The 19,708-nt window shown below is 38.4% G+C and overlaps 1 protein-coding gene across 6 annotated transcripts in view; it reads right to left on the minus strand.

Annotated features, from left to right (window-relative positions):
- Positions 1 to 19,708, minus strand: part of GOLGB1 (golgin B1) — an 88,348-nt gene that overhangs the window by 18,450 nt on the left and 50,190 nt on the right. For all 6 annotated transcript variants that reach the window (XM_040484645.1, XM_040484644.1, XM_040484643.1 and 3 more), the window contains 2 exons: positions 14,344 to 19,526; positions 11,604 to 13,518 (listed from right to left, as the gene is read on the minus strand). In XM_040484645.1, coding sequence (XP_040340579.1) covers positions 11,604 to 13,518; positions 14,344 to 19,526 — 7,098 coding nt within the window. The remainder of the gene's footprint in view (positions 1 to 11,603; positions 13,519 to 14,343; positions 19,527 to 19,708) is intronic.

Here is a 19,708-nt window from a genome sequence, read left to right on the forward strand (position 1 = left end):
TCACGGTCCGTGAGTTCGAGCCCCGTGTCGGGCTCTGTGCTGACAGCTCAGAGCCTGGAGCCTGTTTCAGATTCTGTGTCTCCCTCTCTCTGACCCTCCCCTGTTCATGCTCTGTCACTCCCTGTCTCAAAAATAAATAAAACGTTAAAAACAAAATTTAAAAAAAATGTAAACACTGAATACTGAATTAACCAGAATGCAAATTACATCAGTAGAATGGAAAACGGGCTGTATACTGAAAATGTGCATATGCACCATGGAAGCAGAGAGAGGAAAGAGACCTAAATAAATCCCCGTTAGCATAAGACAGTCAATAGCTAATACAAAGAATTAAAACTCAAGATGCATTACCAGCATGATATTTAGATACCGAGAAAACACCAAAATAATAAGACAGTTAAAAGCAAAGTGTCTTGGGAGGAGGAGAATCAGAGTTGGGAGTGCTGTTTTTCTAATCAAACACGTAGAACTGAGTGATATGCAGAATTTAGTGACATAGATGTGCATATAACTTTATTTTTTAAACAAAAAAGGAAAGCATTTTTTTTGTTTTAAAACAAAAACATTTTTATGCACTAAATATATTCTTTATTCACTCCTCTAATCCAGATACTCTAAATATTAATCTTGGAATAGACTAGATCATCAGGAAGCTGTGTGTCTGGGACTGCATTTTAGCTGTTTGTATAAGTACCTTTAGGAAACTAGACAAAATTCTTTTGCTATGCAGTTACAGCAAGGAATGGCTAAATTAAACCTATAAAATAGGGAGCCTAGGTGGCTCAGTTGGTTGGGTGTCCGACTTCAGATCTGATCTCACCGTTTGTGGGTTTGAGCCCCGCGTTGGGCTCTGTGCTGACAGCTCAGAGCCTAGAGCCCGCTTCGGATTCTGTGTCTCCCTCTCTCTCTGACCCTCCCCCTACTTGCACTCTCTCTCTCTCTCTCTCTCTCTCTCAAAAATAAATAAACATTAAAAAAATTTTTTAACCCCTATGAAATAACTATTATATTTACTGTAGAGAAGTAAAGGATATTTCACAATTTCATAAAGTCCTCTCTACAGAAACACAAAAGAAATTTCTTGCAGGTCTCAATAAACTATTCTTATATTGAACAAAGTAGTTTTTCTTTCTTCCTTTTCCCTAAAACACGGATATTGTAATTCATGTATATGGATTTTTAATTCCCTATTTCTGATGGCTGCCAGAAAGCTGGAAAAAAATCTGATGACCCATCTTTCTAAAAAGATATTGTGACATCTCCTTGGGATACTAAATTTACTCCTGGTTTAATCTTTTTCTCTCCTATCCTCATCTTCTCTTCCTTCCCAGTTACTTGCATTATATTATCGTGAAAAACTGCTCATATCTTTATATGCTACTTCAAGTCATTTTCAGAATGAAATGAGTACAGGGGACTTCCAGAAAAGATGGCAGAGTCAGAGGATCCTAAAGTCACCTTGTTCCATGGATACAACTAGGTAACAATCACATCAGTGTAAACAACCCTGAAAATGATTCAAAGACTGGCAGAACAGACTCCACAGGTAAACATACAGAAGAGACCACATCACAAAATGGCAGGAAAGGTAGAAACACAGTCGGGAGCCAAGCTGACTCAGGAGACTGTCCATGGGAAGGAAGGACATCACAAGAACAGAGAAGGGAGAGGAGCAGACCCCATACCAGGCACCCCAGTCACAGGGACCTGCACTGGGAAGACAAAGCCTTGTAACACTGGCTTTGAGAACCAAAGGGAGCTAATATCTGGAGTTTTTACAATCAGTGGGGCTTACCACCTAGAATTTTACAGATGAACAGCTTGGCTCTGGGAGAGCTGGAGGGTAAGAGAAAATTAAGTCCTTTCCAATAAAGAGCACAACAAATAGCCCTGCTGAGATATAGCATAAAAGCAGCAGTTTGAAAAATGCCTGGGGTATACAGGAAGATTTATCTATTAATCTCAGACTGTATGCTGGAGGGCCAAGAATCTTTGGGAGACTTCTCCAAGAACAAAAGAGCTGGCAGGTGCCATTTCCCTCCCACCCCCACCCTATATATGCACATGTCTGCAGGAACCAGTGCAGCACAAACACTCTCCACTTGGGATTGCTGTGCCCCACCCCTGGGTTCTTCTGCAGACTCATCCCCTGCAACCTGGCACCACAGGCAGCAGGAGTATATACTCAGCAGGAGTATATCCAAAATGGCACCACAGGCGTGGCATTCTGCAAACAGTCCCAACAGGGGCCAATACCACTCCAAAGTGACTCCTGTCCAAAGGAGAGGGGAAGATAACCACACAGTAGTTGACTGCAGCCTTAGCAATGGGCTGGGAGGAGACACCTGGTCTGACTACAATCCCCCACCCACTAACAAAAACCTACCAGGGGATAACACAGGGAGAGCTCCCTGCAGTTCAGTGTAATCACAGCTCTGGCAAACACCTGGTCTGACCCAACTAAAGCCCAAGACAGCCCCAGACTGGCCCATTAACAACACAGGGACCAAACTCTGCCCACAACAGGCAAAAGGAGCCATTGCAGATCACTACACTGAAGGCAAACACAGCTCAGCCACAACATGAGGGTGCACACAACACACACAGGAAACACCTTGAAATGCCAGGTTCTGGTGAACAAGGGACATTGCACTACAGGGCACCACAGGATCTCTTCTTGATAAGGCCACTACTTGCCACAGCTGACTTGATGTTGCTGACTTTCCTAACACATAGATACAGACATGGAGAGTTAGGCAAACTGAGGAATCAGAGGAATAATCCCCAAATGAAAGAACAGGACAAAGAGAGAGAAATGAAATGGAGATAAGCAATATGCCTGATAGAGGATTTAAAGTAATGGTCAGAAAGATACTCAGAACTTGAGAAAAGAGTGGAAGATCTCAGTGAGACTCTCAACAAAAAACCAGAAAACACACAAAAAAGAACCAGTCAGAGAGGAAGAACTCAATAACTGAAATTAAAACTACACTAGAGAGAATAAATAGTAGAATAGAGAAAAGAGAAGTACAGATCAGTAACCTGGAAGACAGAGTAATGGAAAACAATCAAGCTAAACAAGAGAAAGAAAAATGAATAAAGAATGAGAATAGATTAAGGGAACTCAGTGATATCTTCAAGTATAACGTTTGCATTATATGGATCCCAGAAGAAGGAGAGAAAGGGGGCAGGAAATTTATTTGAAGAAATAATAGCTAAAAATTTCCCTAATCAGGGGGAAGACACATAAATCCAGATCCAGAGGCACAGACAGCCCCCAACAAAATCAACCCAGGGAGGTCCACACCAAGATACACAGTAATTAAAATGGCAAAAATTAATGATACAGAGACTATTAAAAGCAGCAAGAGAAAAGAAAACAATACGTACAACAGAAAGCCCATAAAACTATCAGCTGATTTTTCGGCAGAAACTTTGCAGGACACAGGGGAGTGGCATGATATATTCAAAGTGCTGAAAGAAAAAAACCTGCAATAAACAATACTCTATCCAGAAGGGCTTTATCTACCATTCAGAATAGAAGGAGAGATAGAGTTTCAGGACAAATGAAATTTAAAGGAATATATCACCACCAAACCAGCCTTACAAGAAATGTTAAAGGGGACTCTTCAAATGGAAAGGAAAGACCATAAGCAGAAGTAAGAAAAGTAGGAAGCACAAAAGCAGTAAAATCAAGTACATCTATAAAAACCCGTCAAGGGTTTCACAAAATACAAATATGTAAAGTATGACACTATATACCTAAAACATGGAAGGGAGAGGAGAAAATTTTGGTACTTTTAGAATTAGTTCAAACTTAAGTGACTATCAGCTTAATACAGACTATTATATGCACAAGATGTTATATATAAACCTAATGGTAACCACAAATCAAGAAACTGGTAATAGACATGTAAAAAAATAAAATGAATCCAAGTATATCACTAAAGAAAGACAGCAAACCATGAGAGAAGAGAACAAGAAAGGAACAGAAAAGATCTACAAAAACAACTGTAAAACAAGCAACAAATTTGCAAGAAGTACACACCTATCAATAACTACCTCAAATGTAAATGAACTAAACTCTCCAATCAAAAAGCATGCAGTGACAGAATGGATAAAAAATCAAGACCCATCTAGATGCTGTCTAGAAGAGACTCATTTCAGATCTAAAGATACCTGCAGATTAAAATTGAGGGGGACAGAGAAACATGTATCATGCAAATAGATTTCAAGGGAAAGCTAGGGTAGCAATACTTACATCAGACAAAATAGACTTTAAAGTAAATACAATAACAAGAGACAAAGAAGGACACTCCATAATCATAAAGGGAACAATCCAACAAGATATAGCAATTGTAAATATTTATGCACCCACCATGGCACACCCAAATAAATAAAGAAGCCCACAACATAAAGGAAGTAATCAGTAGTAACACAATAATAGTTGGAGACTTTAACACTCCAGTGAAATCGGACAGACCATCCAAATAGAAAATCAACAACAGTGGCTTGAATGACATGCTGTACCAGATGGACCTAACAGACATACTCAGAACATTCCATCCTAAAACAGCAGAATATACATTCTTTTCAAGTGCACATAAAATATTCTCCAGAATAGATCATGTTAGACCACAAACAAGTGTCAACAAATTCAAAATGAGTGAAGAGGTATCATGCATCTTTTCTGACAATGCTACATATAAAACTAGAAATCAACCCCAAGGAAAAAATCTAGAAAGAACACAAATACATAGAGATTATATAACATGCTACTAATGAATGAGTCAACCAAGAAATCAAAGAGGAAACTTACAAATACATGAAGAGAAATGAAAATACAATGATCCAAAATCTTTTGGGTGCAGCAAAAGTAGTTCTAAGAGGGAAGTTTATAGCAAAACAGGCCTACCTCAAGAAGCAAGAAAAATCTCAAATAAACAATCTAACCTTACATTTAAAGGATCTTTAAAAAAAAAAATAACAAAAAAAAATCTAAAACCAGCAGAAGGAAGGATAAAATAAAGATTAGAGCAGAAATAAACAAAATAGAAACTAAAAATACAATAGGAGAGATCAATAAAACCAGGAGCTGGTTCCTGGAAAAGATCAACAAAATTGATAAAATATTGGTGAGATTCATAAAAGAGAGAGAGAGAGAGAGAAAAAGAGAGAGAGAGAGAACTCAAAATCAGAAATGAAAAAAAGAAATGACCGACACCACAGAAATACAAAGGATTATAAGAGAATATTATGAAAAATTATACGCTAACAAATTGGGCAACCTAGAAAAAATGGATAAATTCCTATAAACATATAATCTACCAAAATTGAAGCAGGAAGAAGCAGAAAATTTGAACAAACCAATACCAGCAAAGAAACTGAATCAGTAATCAACAAACTCCCAACAAACAAAAAAGTCCAGGACCAGACAGCTTCACAGGTGAATTCTATCAAACATTTAAAGAAGAGTTAACCCTGTTCTTAAACTATTCCAAAAAGTAGAAGAGGAAGGAAAGGTTCCGAATTCATTGTATGAGGCTAGCATTACCCTGATTCCAAAACCAGATAAAGACACCACTAAAACAGAGAACTACAGGCCAACTACTCTGATGAGCATAGATGCAAAAATCCTCAACAAAATGTTAGCAAACTGAATCCAACAATATATTTAAAAAATCATTCACCATAATCAGAATTTACTCCTGAGATGCTGGAGGGTTCAATATTTGCAAATCAATGTGAGATCTTTTCAATATCTGAAGAAAAAGCACTTGACAAGGTACAACATCCATTCATGACAAAAACCGTCAGCAAAGCAGGTTTAGAGGGAACATACCTCACCATAATACAGGTCTTATATGAAAAACCCACAGCTAACATCACACTCAATGGGGAAAAACAGAGCTTTTCCCCTGAGGTCAGGAACAACATGAGGATTTCCTTTCTCACCATCACCACTTTTATTCAGCATAGTACTAGAAATCTTAGCCACAACAATCAGATTAAGAGAAAGAAATAAAAGGTATCCAAATTGGTAAGAAAGAAGTAAAACTTTCACTATTTGCAGATTACATGATACTATATATAGAAAACCCTAAAGATTCCACCAAAAACCTACTAGAACTGATAAATGAATTCAGTAAGTTCACAGAATAAAAATCGATATACAGAAATCTGTTGCATTTCTATTTACTTAATGAAGCAACAGAAAGAGAAATAAATAAAACAATCCTACTCACAATTGCAACCAATAATAATGAAATACCTAGGAATAAAATTCACCAAAGAGGTGAAAGACCTGTACTCTGTAAACTATAAAAACACTAATGAAAGAAATTAAAGATGACACACACACAAAAAAATGGGAAGATATTCTATGCTCACGGACTGGGAGAGCCAATATTGTTAAAATGTCTATACTACCCAAAGCAATCCTTAATCAAATGCAATCCCTATCAAAATACCAACAGCATTTTTCACAAAACTACAATAAATAATCCTAAAATTTGTGTGGAACCACTAAGACCCTGAATAGCCAAACCAACCTCGAAAAAGAACAAAATTGGAGCTATCACTCTCCCAGATTCCAAACTATACTACAAAGCTGTAATAATCAAAACACTATGGTACTGGCACAAAAACAGACACATTGATAATTGGAAAGAATAGAGCCCAGAAGTAAACCTATGATTTAATCAATTAATCTATGACAAATGAGGAAAAAGACAGTCTCTTCAACAAATGGTGCTGGGGAAAACTGGACAGCTACATGAAAAAGAATGAAACTGGACCACTTTCTTACACTATACACAAAAATAAATTCAAAATGGATTAAAGACCTAATTGTGAGACCTGAAACTATAGAAATCCTAGAAGAGAGCACGGGCAGTAATTTCTTTGGCCCCAGCAACATTTTTTCTAGTTATGTCTCCTAAGGCAAGGAAAACAAAAGCAAATATAAACTATTGGGACTACATCAAAATAAAAAGCTTCTAGAGAACAAAGGAAAAAATCAACAAAAAAAAAGAACCTACTAAATGGGAGAAGGTATTTGTAAATGATACATCCACTAAAGGGTAAGTATACAAAATATATAAAAAACTTATAAAACAACACCAAAAAACCCCCACATAATCCAATTTTTAAAAGGGCAGAAGACATGAACAGATATTTTTCCAAAAAAAGACATATGGCCAACAGACATATAAAAAGATGCTCAACATCACTAATTATCAGAGAAATGCAAATCAAAACCACAATGAGATACCTGTCAGAATGGCTAGAATCAAAAACACAAGAAAACAACAAGTTTTGGTGAAGATACGGAGAAAAAGGAACCCTCATTCACTATTGCTAGGAATGTAAACTGATGGCATCTACTGTGGAAAAAAGCATGGAATTTCCTCAAAAAATTAAGAACAGGGGCGCCTGGGTGGCGCAGTCGGTTAAGCGTCCGACTTCAGCCAGGTCACGATCTCGCGGTCTGTGAGTTCGAGCCCTGCATCAGGCTCTGGGCTGATGGCTCAGAGCCTGGAGCCTGTTTCCGATTCTGTGTCTCCCTCTCTCTCTGCTCCTCCCCCGTTCATGCTCTGTCTCTCTTTGTCCCAAAAATAAATAAACGTTGAAAAAAAAATTAAAAAAAAAAAATTAAGAACAGAATTACAATATGATCCAGTAATTCTACTACTGGATATTTATCCAAAGAATACAAAAATACTAATTCAGAAAGATATATGCATCCCTATGTTTACAGCAGCAATAACACAATATCTAAAATATGGAAGGAATCCAAGTGGTCCATCAATAGATGAGTGGATAAAGAAGATGTATTTATATACAATGGAATAATAGTCACAGAAAGGAATGAAATCTCACCATGTGTAACATGAATGGGTCTAGAGTGTATAATGCTAAGTGAAATAAGTCAGTCAGAGAAAGACAAATACCATATGATTTTACTCATATGTGGAATTTAGGAAACAAAACAGTCAAAGGAAAAAAGAGGCAAAAAAGCAGACTGATGTTTACCAGAGGGGAGGTGGCAGGGGGATGGGTGAAACAGGTGAAGGGGACGAGGAGTCCACTTATCCTGATGAGCACTGAGTAATGTATAGAATTGCTGAATCACTATATTGTATACCTGAAACTAATGTAACACTGTACATTAATTACACTGGAATCTAAAAACAATTAAAAAAAAAAAAGAATGAAATGAGTATAGATAAAGGCAGCTCTGGAGATTTGCTCTCTACCCTTTAGGTAAACATTGTCTAAGTACTTATTTGATTATGGGAAAGTCCTAAGGAAGTTCGGACAGACTGAAAACTCTGGAATGTTTTGAGTTGTTTGTGACATTGTATTAGAATCCCCAGGGCTAATTCTCTGCCACTTGGACACTCAGACTTTCCCTTGAATAACTAAGTAAAGAAGAGAACCAAAGTAAGCTAAATCCCTTTCGGATCTAAATCATTTCTGGAGTGGTCCTGAGGGAAAAGGAGTGTGTTGTAGAAAGAGGTGATAAACTGCTAGCCTCAGCTGAATGTTGAAACTGATAGTGGTTGACTTAAGATAGCTCCCATAACTATCGTATATGCAGCCAGTGACTGAGAGACTATATGCTTCAATGCCCATGACATAGACTGAGAACAAGATATGAGGGAAAAGAGTTGATGGACAGTTAATGATACATTCAAGAAGTATGCAGAAGCACCTCAGCAGACTGCAATGGGCCTCATTTGTAGTATCACCCAGTCAGACTGTCAGGCTTTCATGTGATTTATAACCCTGCCTAGGCTTTAGGATTCATTCATGGCAGAAATAAAGGCCTCAGTCTCAAATGTTTCCGTAACTCCCCTACATGACAGTTTTACAAAATGGAAAAAATAGTGTTTTCAGTTTTACAAAATGGAAAAAATAGTGTTTTCAGTAACAACCACAAAAATAGAGAATGATCCCCAACTATGTTGATTATCTACCATATAGTTAATTAATTACCCCATGCTAAAAATCATAGGAAATGCATACAAGTATAAGACATGACACTTAACCAAGAGTTTAGAATCTAATCAGGGAAATATTAAGTGTATAGAAATTAAACACACACAGACACATACACATATATACATCAAGACAATATGGAACAGGGGCGCCTGGGTGGCACAGTTGGTTAAGCGTCCGACTTCAGCCAGGTCACGATCTCGTGGTCCGGGAGTTTGAGCCCCGCGTCAGGCTCTGGGCTGATGGCTCAGAGCCTGGAGCCTGTTTCCGATTCTGTGTCTCCCTCTCTCTCTGCCCCTCCCCCATTCATGCTCTGTCTCTCTCTGTCCCAAAAAAATAAATAAACGTTGAAAAAAAAATTAAAAAAAAAAAAGACAATATGGAACAAATCAAAGTACTAGAGAAGTACAAACAGAAGGCAATAGACAATTAAGTGATTTGGAAATACAACCAGAGAATTTGAGCTCCAGGGTGATGTTTAAATAGTGGGAAATATTTGCCCAACAAAGGAAAATTGAGAGAACATTTTGGTTCAGAGGATGGTAATGTGGAAGTACTAGATATGATAACTGCATAATGAGGAGTTCAGTTTGGCTGCAATGAAGATTATGAGTAATGGAGTAGTAACAAGGAAGGCTGGAAAGAAGGACCTGAACAAGATATAGGGTGTCAAATGCCACAGGTTTGAATCCTAAGCCTATTCTAGAGTAATACAACTTTTAAAGATTTTTGAGCAGTATAGTAATAAGAAAGAAGAGCTTAAGATTTATTCAGTGATGATATATAAAATATACTGGAAAGGTTACAAACTCAAAGAAGCAGTAACACAACAGTTAAGAACTTATCTTAAGATATCGATGATGGAAAGGAAAAAGATATTTGAAGCCCACTGTGAGTAAAGTGACAGACCTTGATGATTAAATGAAATAAAATCATGGATAGCTATGAGCCTTAGGGAACAGAAGAACACTACTATGAGTTATAGAAATGTAGAAATTATAAAATGCTGACTTGGCTTGTAAATATCCAGCAGATGAAAATATGGAATGGGGATTGAGAGATAGAAAACATTGTGAGGTAGCAAGTTTAGTCCCCAGTGTTTACGATAAGTAGAGCAATTCATTAAACAAAACCTTGTCAATTAAGAATCTAACATAGTAGCTTCCAGGAAAAAGATTTTGACTTTGAAGATAATCAAGTCCTGGGTGCTATAAACTACAGCTTTGAGATATATACTCTCCTGATGAAAACCTTTCACATTTGCATTCTGAAAGCAATGAAAAAAGTTTAAGCTCCTAGGACAAAGTCTGCTGAACTGAAACTATTTTTAAAATATAAACAAATATGTACACATTGTATTGCTGTCAAAACAATAGCTGGAAAGAGGGGCTTTGTTTGGATTACAAAAATGAAAAAATTATCTATAAATGTTAGATATTAAGTGTAATATGAATGGACACATTGTCTACAAAGAAAAATAAAAATTAGAACAAGTCTTTACAGGTAGGGGAGGGGCGCCTGGGTGGCTCAGTCGGCTGGGCATCTGACTTCAGCTCGGGTCATGATCTCACGGTTAGTGGGTTTGAGCCCCACATCGGGCTCTGTGCTGACAGCTCAGAGCCTGGAGCCTGCTTTGGATTCTGTGTCTCCCTCTCTCTCTGCCCCTTCCCCCACTCATGCTCTGTCTGTCTCTCTCTCTCTCTTTCTCAAAAATAAACATTAAAAAAAAAATTTACAGGTAGGAGAAATGATCTTTTTACTCAGGCTAATCTTAAAAACTAAAATTTTCATATTCTGGACACTGGTCACTTTTTAAAATGGAAAATCCAACCTTTTGAAGCTCAGTTTATTTCCTATTTGGCCTAAGTACATGGCCTTGACAGAGTCAAGAACTGTCATGAAAGTGAAGGCAGTAATGTCACAAAGCAGAACCTGGCTTGGCTCATATAGTTCCAATTTTTGCCTCTGAATCTTGATAACCTGGAAGTTTTTAAGAAAACAGACCTCGATTAAACTACTGGATCCTGCTAAAAGCAGCAAAATTTTAGTATTAGAGATCCTCGTTAGCTTTCTCTCAGATTGAAAAAAAGTTGGGTATTAAACTTATTTAAATTAACCCTTTTTACATTTAACTTTTTTGTGACAAATTAGGGTTGAGTTATATATAAGTATGAGATGAACTGAATCCTCTCTACCCTTAATTCTACCAGATGACCTATTGCTAAACTGTCACTGTAAGAAGGCACTTAATGATCCCTATACCTTCATTCATTGAACTATGACAAATTCTGGAAATATTTATGTGTGTGTTTAAAATATATAAAACAGCCTCCATCTCTTCATTCTTTTGTAACCAACGGATGTTTTGTGCACAGAAAATCTGTAATTGTTTTTAAATGGAATGGCAGATTTAAAGCAATTTAAGTAATGTCTGTGTTTCTCTAAGACCACACAGAATCTGTGAGATGGATAATACTGTCTCAGAGTTCCCAGATAATATGTATAAGAATGTGCTTATCTTTTTTTCTATGGAGACGAAAATTATAAAGAAAGGCTCAAAAACTCCCAAACAAAGATCAGAAAGAGAACCAGACACTCACTAGTCGGTCTCTGTCATTTTGGAGTGATGACATAGCTTTTTTTAAACTCTGGACTTCAGCTAGGCTGGTCACAGGCTGGGCCGCAGACCTCTGCTTCCCCTCCTCCAACTTGCGGAATTTCTGCAGTTCATTCAACAGGTGATCTCTCTCATTCTGTAGACTGGCCATAGCCTTGGAAAAGGACTGCACTTGACTGTAAGAATCTTCTAGTTGTGAGGACAAGTGAAGCAGTTGCTCATCTTTGGACAAAAGCTGTTGGTTAAGTTTCTCAAGGTGAGGCAAGCTGCTATCCTCAGTGGAGTTCACTGAAAGGGCAGCTTTAGAAACAAGAGCATCTCTCTCCCTGCTTAAGAGGCCCTGTTCTTCTCTCAGTTGTGCCAGCTCCTGGAGACTGGCCTCGTATTTCCTTTTCAGTTCATCAAGCTCCTCATTGGCATGATCTCTGCTATTTTGTAGGGAGTTCATAGACCTTCCGAAAGACTGGATTTGTGCTGTGAGATCTGTATTTTCTTTGGTGACCATGAGTAATTTCTGTTCCATCTCCACTAGATCTCTTGCTAGCTCTGCCACTCTCTCTTCTGCAGTTTCTGTTTCATTTCGCATTATCCCGGCATCATGGTGAAGATGCTTTAATTCTTTCTTCAGTTTATCTTCAATTTCACCCACTTTCTTGGAAGCTTCCTTCTGAACACAAATCAACTCCTTTTCCAGTTCTGTAATTCTCTTCTGAGAGGAGGAAAGGGTAGTACTTAACTTCTGTACTTCTTCTTCTTTTACTTTTAATTGGGCCTGAAATATCCCTAAAGTTCCTTCTTCTTGCAAGGCTGTCAACTGTTTCTTTAGTTGAGATATAGATGCATTCAAGCTCTCAATCTCTCTAGACAAACTTTGTTTCTCCTCCTCTAGAGCAAGTGAGGACCTCCGCAGATCCTCCTTTGCTTCCTCAGACTCCTTCAGCTTTCCTTCCAATTTAGCACATTCACTTTTTAGCTCCTTATTCTGCTGAAGTTGGGCTTCAAGTAGTTGTTTTTGCTGGCAGTCCTTTCTTGATATCACTTGGTTCAGGTCTTCTCTGTACTGGATCAGTTCTGCATCTAATTTGGCATTCTCAGAATTGAGATCATCCATATGACTTCTCAAGCATCGAATTTCTTCTTTAAGCTTGTTATTCTCAGCAGCAGCTTCTTGGATGAGTTGATCTTTTTCCAAGATGACAGAGAGATGTCGCTCTTCCAGCTGTTGGTAGTCGCCTACTATGCGGTCTCGGTCATCCTGGAGAGAAGACATGGATTTAACGAAGGAATTCAACTGAGCCTTCTGCTGCAAGTTTTCCTTCTTGATGGTTTTCAGTGTTTCCATAAGCTGGTTGGTTTTGTCAACAGCTTTTTTGTTCTCCTCTTCTAAGACAATATTCTCCTCTTCCTCCTGGGACAACAGGTTTTCCAATTCTTTAATTTCTTTATTATGTTGCTGATGTAGTTCAGCAACAGCTACTTGGATTGCCTGTTCCTTGGCAGAAAGCAGGCTTATAATCTTCTGCTCCTTCATGCTTATTTCTTCATGCAGCCTACTAGTCAGTTGTCTGGAGGCCTGAAGATCAGTCTCTAGCTGTTCATAACTGAACTTACAATTCTGGATGTCAGCCTCTTGCTGCTTTATGATCCCTTCCAAATTCTCTTTCTTTTCCTTACATTTTTCTAAAGAATTATTTAAATCAGTCGACTGGTCTCTGAGAATCTTAAGTTCTGATTCCAACTTAGCTAATTCATTCTGAGAACTGTGGTACAGATGCCGAGTCTCTTCTAGCTGGGACAAAAGTTCTTTGTTTTCCCCTTGCAGAGTATCACAGACCTTTTGTTGAAGCTGGACCTCTGTCTGGGCCTTGGACTCCCAAATTTGCTTATCATGTTCAAGCCTGGAAAAAAAGAGAGGAGGTCATTAATTACAGATTTCAAGGAAAAACTACCTGATGCCTAAGGAACACATACAACAAGTACTCAGACCTACAAATGAATCAATATTTATGATTCAAGGTGCTCATCCTTTTAATGAAGAGATATTTGTTCTATTGAGTGCTCTGTATTAAAGGTATATTGTACCTAAGGGTATTTCAGTCATAAACTCCCAAATATGTTGCCGATTTTAGTGGCATGACTTTGTACACTCTAGAAAGCAATATTTTCTATTTTGTTTTACTTTGCTCCAGACAAGCTAATGTCTAGCTTCTTAAAGGAATTATCTTGGTGTGACAGACCATGAGGAAACCTGTCTCAGAGCAGAAAAATCCTATTAAAAGTGGAGGAGTACCAAGTGTTAGTTCCTGAGCTTGAAAAGTGATATAAAATTGGTGTTAGAGGAAAAGAACTCTAACAGGTATATGCAGTATGAATCAATGTGAAATATAGGGAAGAGAAAAGAGGAGATCATTTAGGAAGCTAAAGCAGTCATTTGGGAGTACCACAGTAAAAACCCAGACAAAGATAGTGGAAATGAAAACGAAAAGGGAGAAATCAAAGAGATCTCTCAATAGAAAGATGGGAAGAGAAGCAAACATGGATATTTCACCTTAATACTAGTCAAAAATCACTGGAAAAAAAAAAAGAAGTGAGGGAGAATATAGCTTCTAGAGAAGTCTAAGCCAAAATGAGTCCTGTAATATCAAAGGCATTAGAAATAGTTTAAATAGTGACTTTCTTTGCCTTCAGTTACATTTAGAAGAGCATAAAACTTATCCATTTACCTGGAAATGTTGATCTTCAATTCTTCCATGTGGATGGACATCTGCCTAAGCTGATCCTTTAGAACACTGCAATTCTCCTCTTTGAGTCTAATTTCTTCTTCTTTTGTTTGAATAGCATCACTGAATTTCCTCTCCCACTTCTTGGCTTCATCTATCACCCTGTCCCGATCATCCTGGAGGGAAGACATGCTCTTAGTGAAAGCTGCAAGCTGGGCCACAGTACTATCAAGGTTTTCCTGAAGTTGCTTAACTTCCTTGTCTTTCTTGTTCAAAGTAATCTGAACCTCTCCAAATGTCTCTTCCAAGTGGACTTTCTCTCTACGCAAAGCATCCAGTTTCTCTTGCATGTTCTTCTTCTCTTTCAGGTGTTTCTCTTCTACCTGCTCCAGTCTCCGCTCCAGATCTTCATCTTTTTGTTTCATTTGGCTTTTAACTGATTCTTTGTTGGACTGAAGTTCCTTTTTCAACTTGAGATTATCTGCTAGGACCCTTGCTGCTTCACTTTGAGTGTCATCTAGCAGTACTTTGAAGCTAGCCAATTCTGTTTCTGCCTTCTTGCGGTGTTCATTGGCTTGAGCCAGATTTTCTTTGGTTATTTCCAAATCTTTTTGGGACTCTGTTTGAACAAACTCTAGGGCCTTTACAGTTCTCTCCAGAGCACTAATTTTCTCTTGATACCTGATGCAGTCCTTCTGCAGCTGCTTTACTTCTTGTTGTTTTTCTTTTAACAGCTCTTGAAGTTCCTTTGCATGGCTTTTATTGCCAGGTTCCTTCTGAGCACCTTGTATTTTCTCCAAATATTCCTTTCGTATTTCTGATTCCACCTTAGTTTTCTCCTTGACTAACTGCTGCTTTTCTTCTTCCAATTCACTCACACACTTTTTAAGGTTCTGCATTTCAGATTCCAGTAGCTCATTTTTTATTTGGGCATCTGTAACATCCTGATAGTAATTCCCAATGCTTCCATTAAGTTCTGCTAATTGATTCATAAGCCTCTCTTCCAAATCATCTTTCTCTTCTTCTGCTGTCTCCTTTAGCTTAGTAACTCTGGCAAGTTCTTCTTGCATTTGCTGATTTGATAGGTTTATTTTGGTTATTTCTTCCTGAAGTATTTTTAGTTCATCATCCTTTGCTGATATTTGACTCTGTAAGGTACTTCTCTCATTTTCTAAAGTCTGGTTAAATTCTCTTTCTTTCTGCTTCTCTTCCTCTAATTCAGCAATTTTTTCTTTGAGCTGATCAATCTGCTGCAGGCAGTTATTAATTTCATCATGTGAACTGACATTCTCATTTTCATCAGGCTTCTTGGCACTCTTCTCAGATGGAACAGATTCTGAATATTCAGGCCTTGTGCTCATGTTCAGAGAGCTTTGTTCATTAGAATCACCTGGGACAGACTGTGTTGTCCCTTCAAAGATATCCCTTTGGTTATCAGGTTTCTCAGTGGCCTCCAGGCTACCTTGTTTGGATACAGTACCTTCAACCTGATGCTTTAAATCTCGAACCTCTTCACATAGAGAGTCCTTCTCAGTCATTAAAGCCTCAAACTCCTTAGAAAGGGTTTTATACTCTGTTTTGACCCTTTCCAGTTCTTCTTTCAAGTTGGAATTGGAAGAAAGAAGTGCTTCCACATCATCATTCGATGTACCTCCTCCAGAATGTACCTCTGCTCTAAGCCGGTCATTCTCTTCTTCCAATTCTAGGATTTTCTGTTGTTTAGATTTAGCAAACTTTCTCATCTTTTCTTTCATTTCCTCCATTTCCCGTTCAGCTTCCTGTAATTGCTTTTCTGCCTCTTTCTTGTTTGCTTCTGTGCTTCTCAACTTGCCATACAGTTCTTGCTTCTCTTGCCTCACAGTTTCCACGACATGCTGAATCCTTTCTGCCTCATTACTAACATTCTCGTACGACTGCAGAAGGATTTCATACTCCTTTTGTAACTCTTTGTGTTTCTCTTGCCACTCAGCGCTTTCTGCAATCTTAGAACATTTCAAAGATTCAATTTCCTTCACTAAGTTTTTCTTGTCTTCAGTAAGATCCTCCAGAGCTAATTTCAGACTTTCACAAGAGCCATTGAGACTTTGATTTTCCATTAAAGATCTGTCCATTTCTGTAATGAGCTTGTCTCTTTCTTCCTGAAGAAGAGCTAACTTTCCTAAGAATGTATCTTTTTCTTTATTTTGAGCAGAAACTTGGCTTTCCACATCTGCCAGAGACTTAGTGAGATGTTCAATGGTTTCTCTGGCCAAAGACAATTCCTCTTGGAGACTTTTGTTTTCTTTTAGTGCTTCTTTTCGGGAAATAAGAGCAGCTTGCAGTTTCCTCTGTATTTGTTGTTTTGCTTTACTTTCTTCCCCAGTCTCCTCTGGTTTTTGCTTCATTTCACAAAGTTCCACCTGCAACTGCTTTATCTTCTCATCATGTTCTTTGGCTTGCATTTCCAGCTGTGTATGGAGAGCCTTGATTAAATCCTCTTGTTCCATTATCTCTGTCTGTACTTTCATAAGCGCCTCTTCTTTCTCACTAAGCTGTCCAGAAAAGTATCTAACTTCTTCTTCCTTTTTGCTTAGGAGTTTCTGCAATTCATCTAGTTCAGGCTGTAATTCTCTTAAATGTTCTAATCCAGCAATTTCTAGCTGACTGCTTTCCAACTTCTGCCTCAGGCTTTCTGCATGGGTTTCAGCCTCATGGGATGCTGTCTTCAGGCTCCGGATTTCCAAATCCTGTTTATTTATCTGCTCTTGTAACTGAAATACCTCTTCTGATTTTTTAGTAAGCTCACTTGTCACAGAACTAATCTTCAATTCCAACTCCTCTTTCTGGGCCTCTATCTCTTTCAGCTGGTTCTTAATCTGGACAACAGAAGTACTGCTCTGCAGAGCATCTGCATCTCTAGGAGAAAGCAAGTCAGATTCTGAAACAGATTGAGCAGGTTGCTGCTCTGTGGCTTTGAATAAAGGTTCTTTTAAACTTTGATTTGGAGGTCCTGGATCCTGCTGGTCGATGCTCAGGAGTCTTCTGTCTATAGACTCCTTTACTTGAATCTGGAGTTGTCTTAGTTGGTCTCCGATGTCCTCATTTTCCTTCCTCTGCTCATCAAATTGATCTCGTAAGTGATTATAATCATCCTTCTGTTGCTTTAGTTCCTCTCTAAGATGTCTTTCTTTTTCTTGTGCCTTCTGTAGAATCGCCTTTCGAGAGGTTAACACCTCCTGTAGTTTCTTTTGAAGTTGCTCCTTTTCTTTTTCAAGGTCCAGCATCTTTTCTTCCAGCTCTGGTTTCCAGTGTTCGCCACTGCCCACACCAGGTGGACTGATGGCCACTGTTTCTTTTACAGGTGCTGCTGAGTCTCCATCACCTACATCCTTGTTACCTGTGGTTAACTTTTGGATAACTGCTTGGTTTTCAATGATTTCTCCTTGCAGCAAATCTATTTTGTTTGTCTTCTCTTGCAGGTTCTGATTCATCTGTTTGATCACAGCCTGTAACTCTTCTTCAGCTGCTACCTTCTCTTCTAAATCCTTCCTTACATGCTCTAGCTCCACCTCTTTCTCAGATATTATCTGTTTTAAAGAAATTTCTATTTCTTGGCACTTAGCAGTCACACATTTTTCTGAGTCTTCTTTGCTTTCTTGGTCTTCCATTTCTCTCTTCTCACTCTCATTGAGTGGGATCTCTTTCGTAGATTCATCTTTCACTTTGGCCAATTCCTCTTCTAATCTACTGACTCTCTGTAGAAGTTCCTTTCTGTTAATAAGAGCTGCCTGGAGCTTTCTCTTTCTCTGTTCACTTTCTTTCTTTACAAGGTCTAATTCATGCTGAAGTTCTTCTTTACTTAGGAGCCCTGCTGGGTTCAGCTCATCATAATTCTGTTTAAGGCCAGAAACAACTTCTTTATCTTCTTCTATCTGCTCTTTTTTTGCCTCTTCAGCCCTGGATAATAAGTTCAACTGTTCTTTAAGAGTCTTAATTTCAATCCCAAGAGAAAACTTCTCCTCATTAAGCTGAACCATTTTCTCAGTCATACTGAAGCTGATTTCCGTCACTTGCTGATCCTTCTCTATGATGGTTTGTCGGAGGGTTTCCACATCTCTTTTTTTCTCTAATAAGAGTTGATCCATTTTTGCTATTTCAAGTTCCTTCTGTGAAAGAGCCTGAGAAAGTTCTTCCATCTTATTTGATATATTCCTTACACATTCTGCGCCTTCAAGAACTTCATTTTCCTTCTTCTCCAGCTGGCTTTGCAGGCTTTTTATCAGTGCACTCTGCTCAGAAAACTGAAGCTGCAAACCATCGAGTTCATTCTGCAAAACTTCAATCTTCACATCTTTAGATTTGGCTTCTATGCTGAGACTGTGGATCTGTTCAGTAAGCAAGTTGTGATGAGTCGTTTGACTTTCATAGTCAAGTCTTCTTTGCCTTTCTGCTTCTGCAAGGCTCACTTCCAGTTGCTGTACCTGAGCCCTCAGTTCCGTTACCACACTAAGTTCCTTCACTTGAGAGAGAAGTTGGTCTCTTTCTTCAGACAAAGCAGTGAATGCACTGTTGGTATTTTCGGCATTTTTCCTAAACTCATCAATCAACCGGGTTAGGTTGCTGATTTCTTTAGCTTTCTCATCTAAATTTTCCTCATAGATTTCCTCTGCTTTATGAGAGCTTATCTCGAGCTCCAAAATTTGCCTTTTTAGCCTTTCCAATTCATCCTGGTGACACTGACAAATTCCTGGTACAGCAGAAAGGGATTTATCAACATCTTCCTGTTTGGTTGATTTTAATTCCATTTCAGTGTCATTTAAAGATATTTCTTCAGATGTTCTATTTTGATGTTTAGTACTCATCTGCTTTTCTTTTTCAAGTGTTGGAAGACTGCTCCCTTCATGTGGCATTGGGGGAAAATGTTGCCCTGTATCTTCAGGCAATACTTTCATGCTAACTGTAAGTATTCCTTCACTTTCTGTCTGCTTCATTTCTTTCTGGTCAGGGACCTCAGCGTCCCCCTCGGCCTTTTTCCCCTGGAGCTGCAGCTTAAGAAATGCAATCTCTTCTTGAGCTTCTTTCATTTCCAGCAATAAAACGGACAGTTCTTTATGTTTCTGAGAAAATGTGTTGTCTAAGACATCCTGTCCACTCTCCTCAGCAGAAGAGCTACTCTTGCTGAGTCCGGTAATATCAACCATGTTGACCTATTTTTTAAAAAAGAAAGGAAAAGCCTCAATCAGATGTCTTATAAGAAAGAGCCTAACTAAAAACTCATATTTCAGGCATTTTTCAAAACCTGAAAATCTCTAGTCCAAACCTCCTTCCATAAAGCTGCTAAATACTTTTAAAATCAGTTATTATTTCCCAAACTGGACCTCTGTGTGAG

The sequence above is a fragment of the Herpailurus yagouaroundi genome, unplaced genomic scaffold (genome assembly GCF_014898765.1).
Source record: "Herpailurus yagouaroundi ecotype Mexico unplaced genomic scaffold, PumYag 162, whole genome shotgun sequence".
Taxonomy (NCBI): Eukaryota; Metazoa; Chordata; class Mammalia; order Carnivora; family Felidae; genus Herpailurus; species Herpailurus yagouaroundi.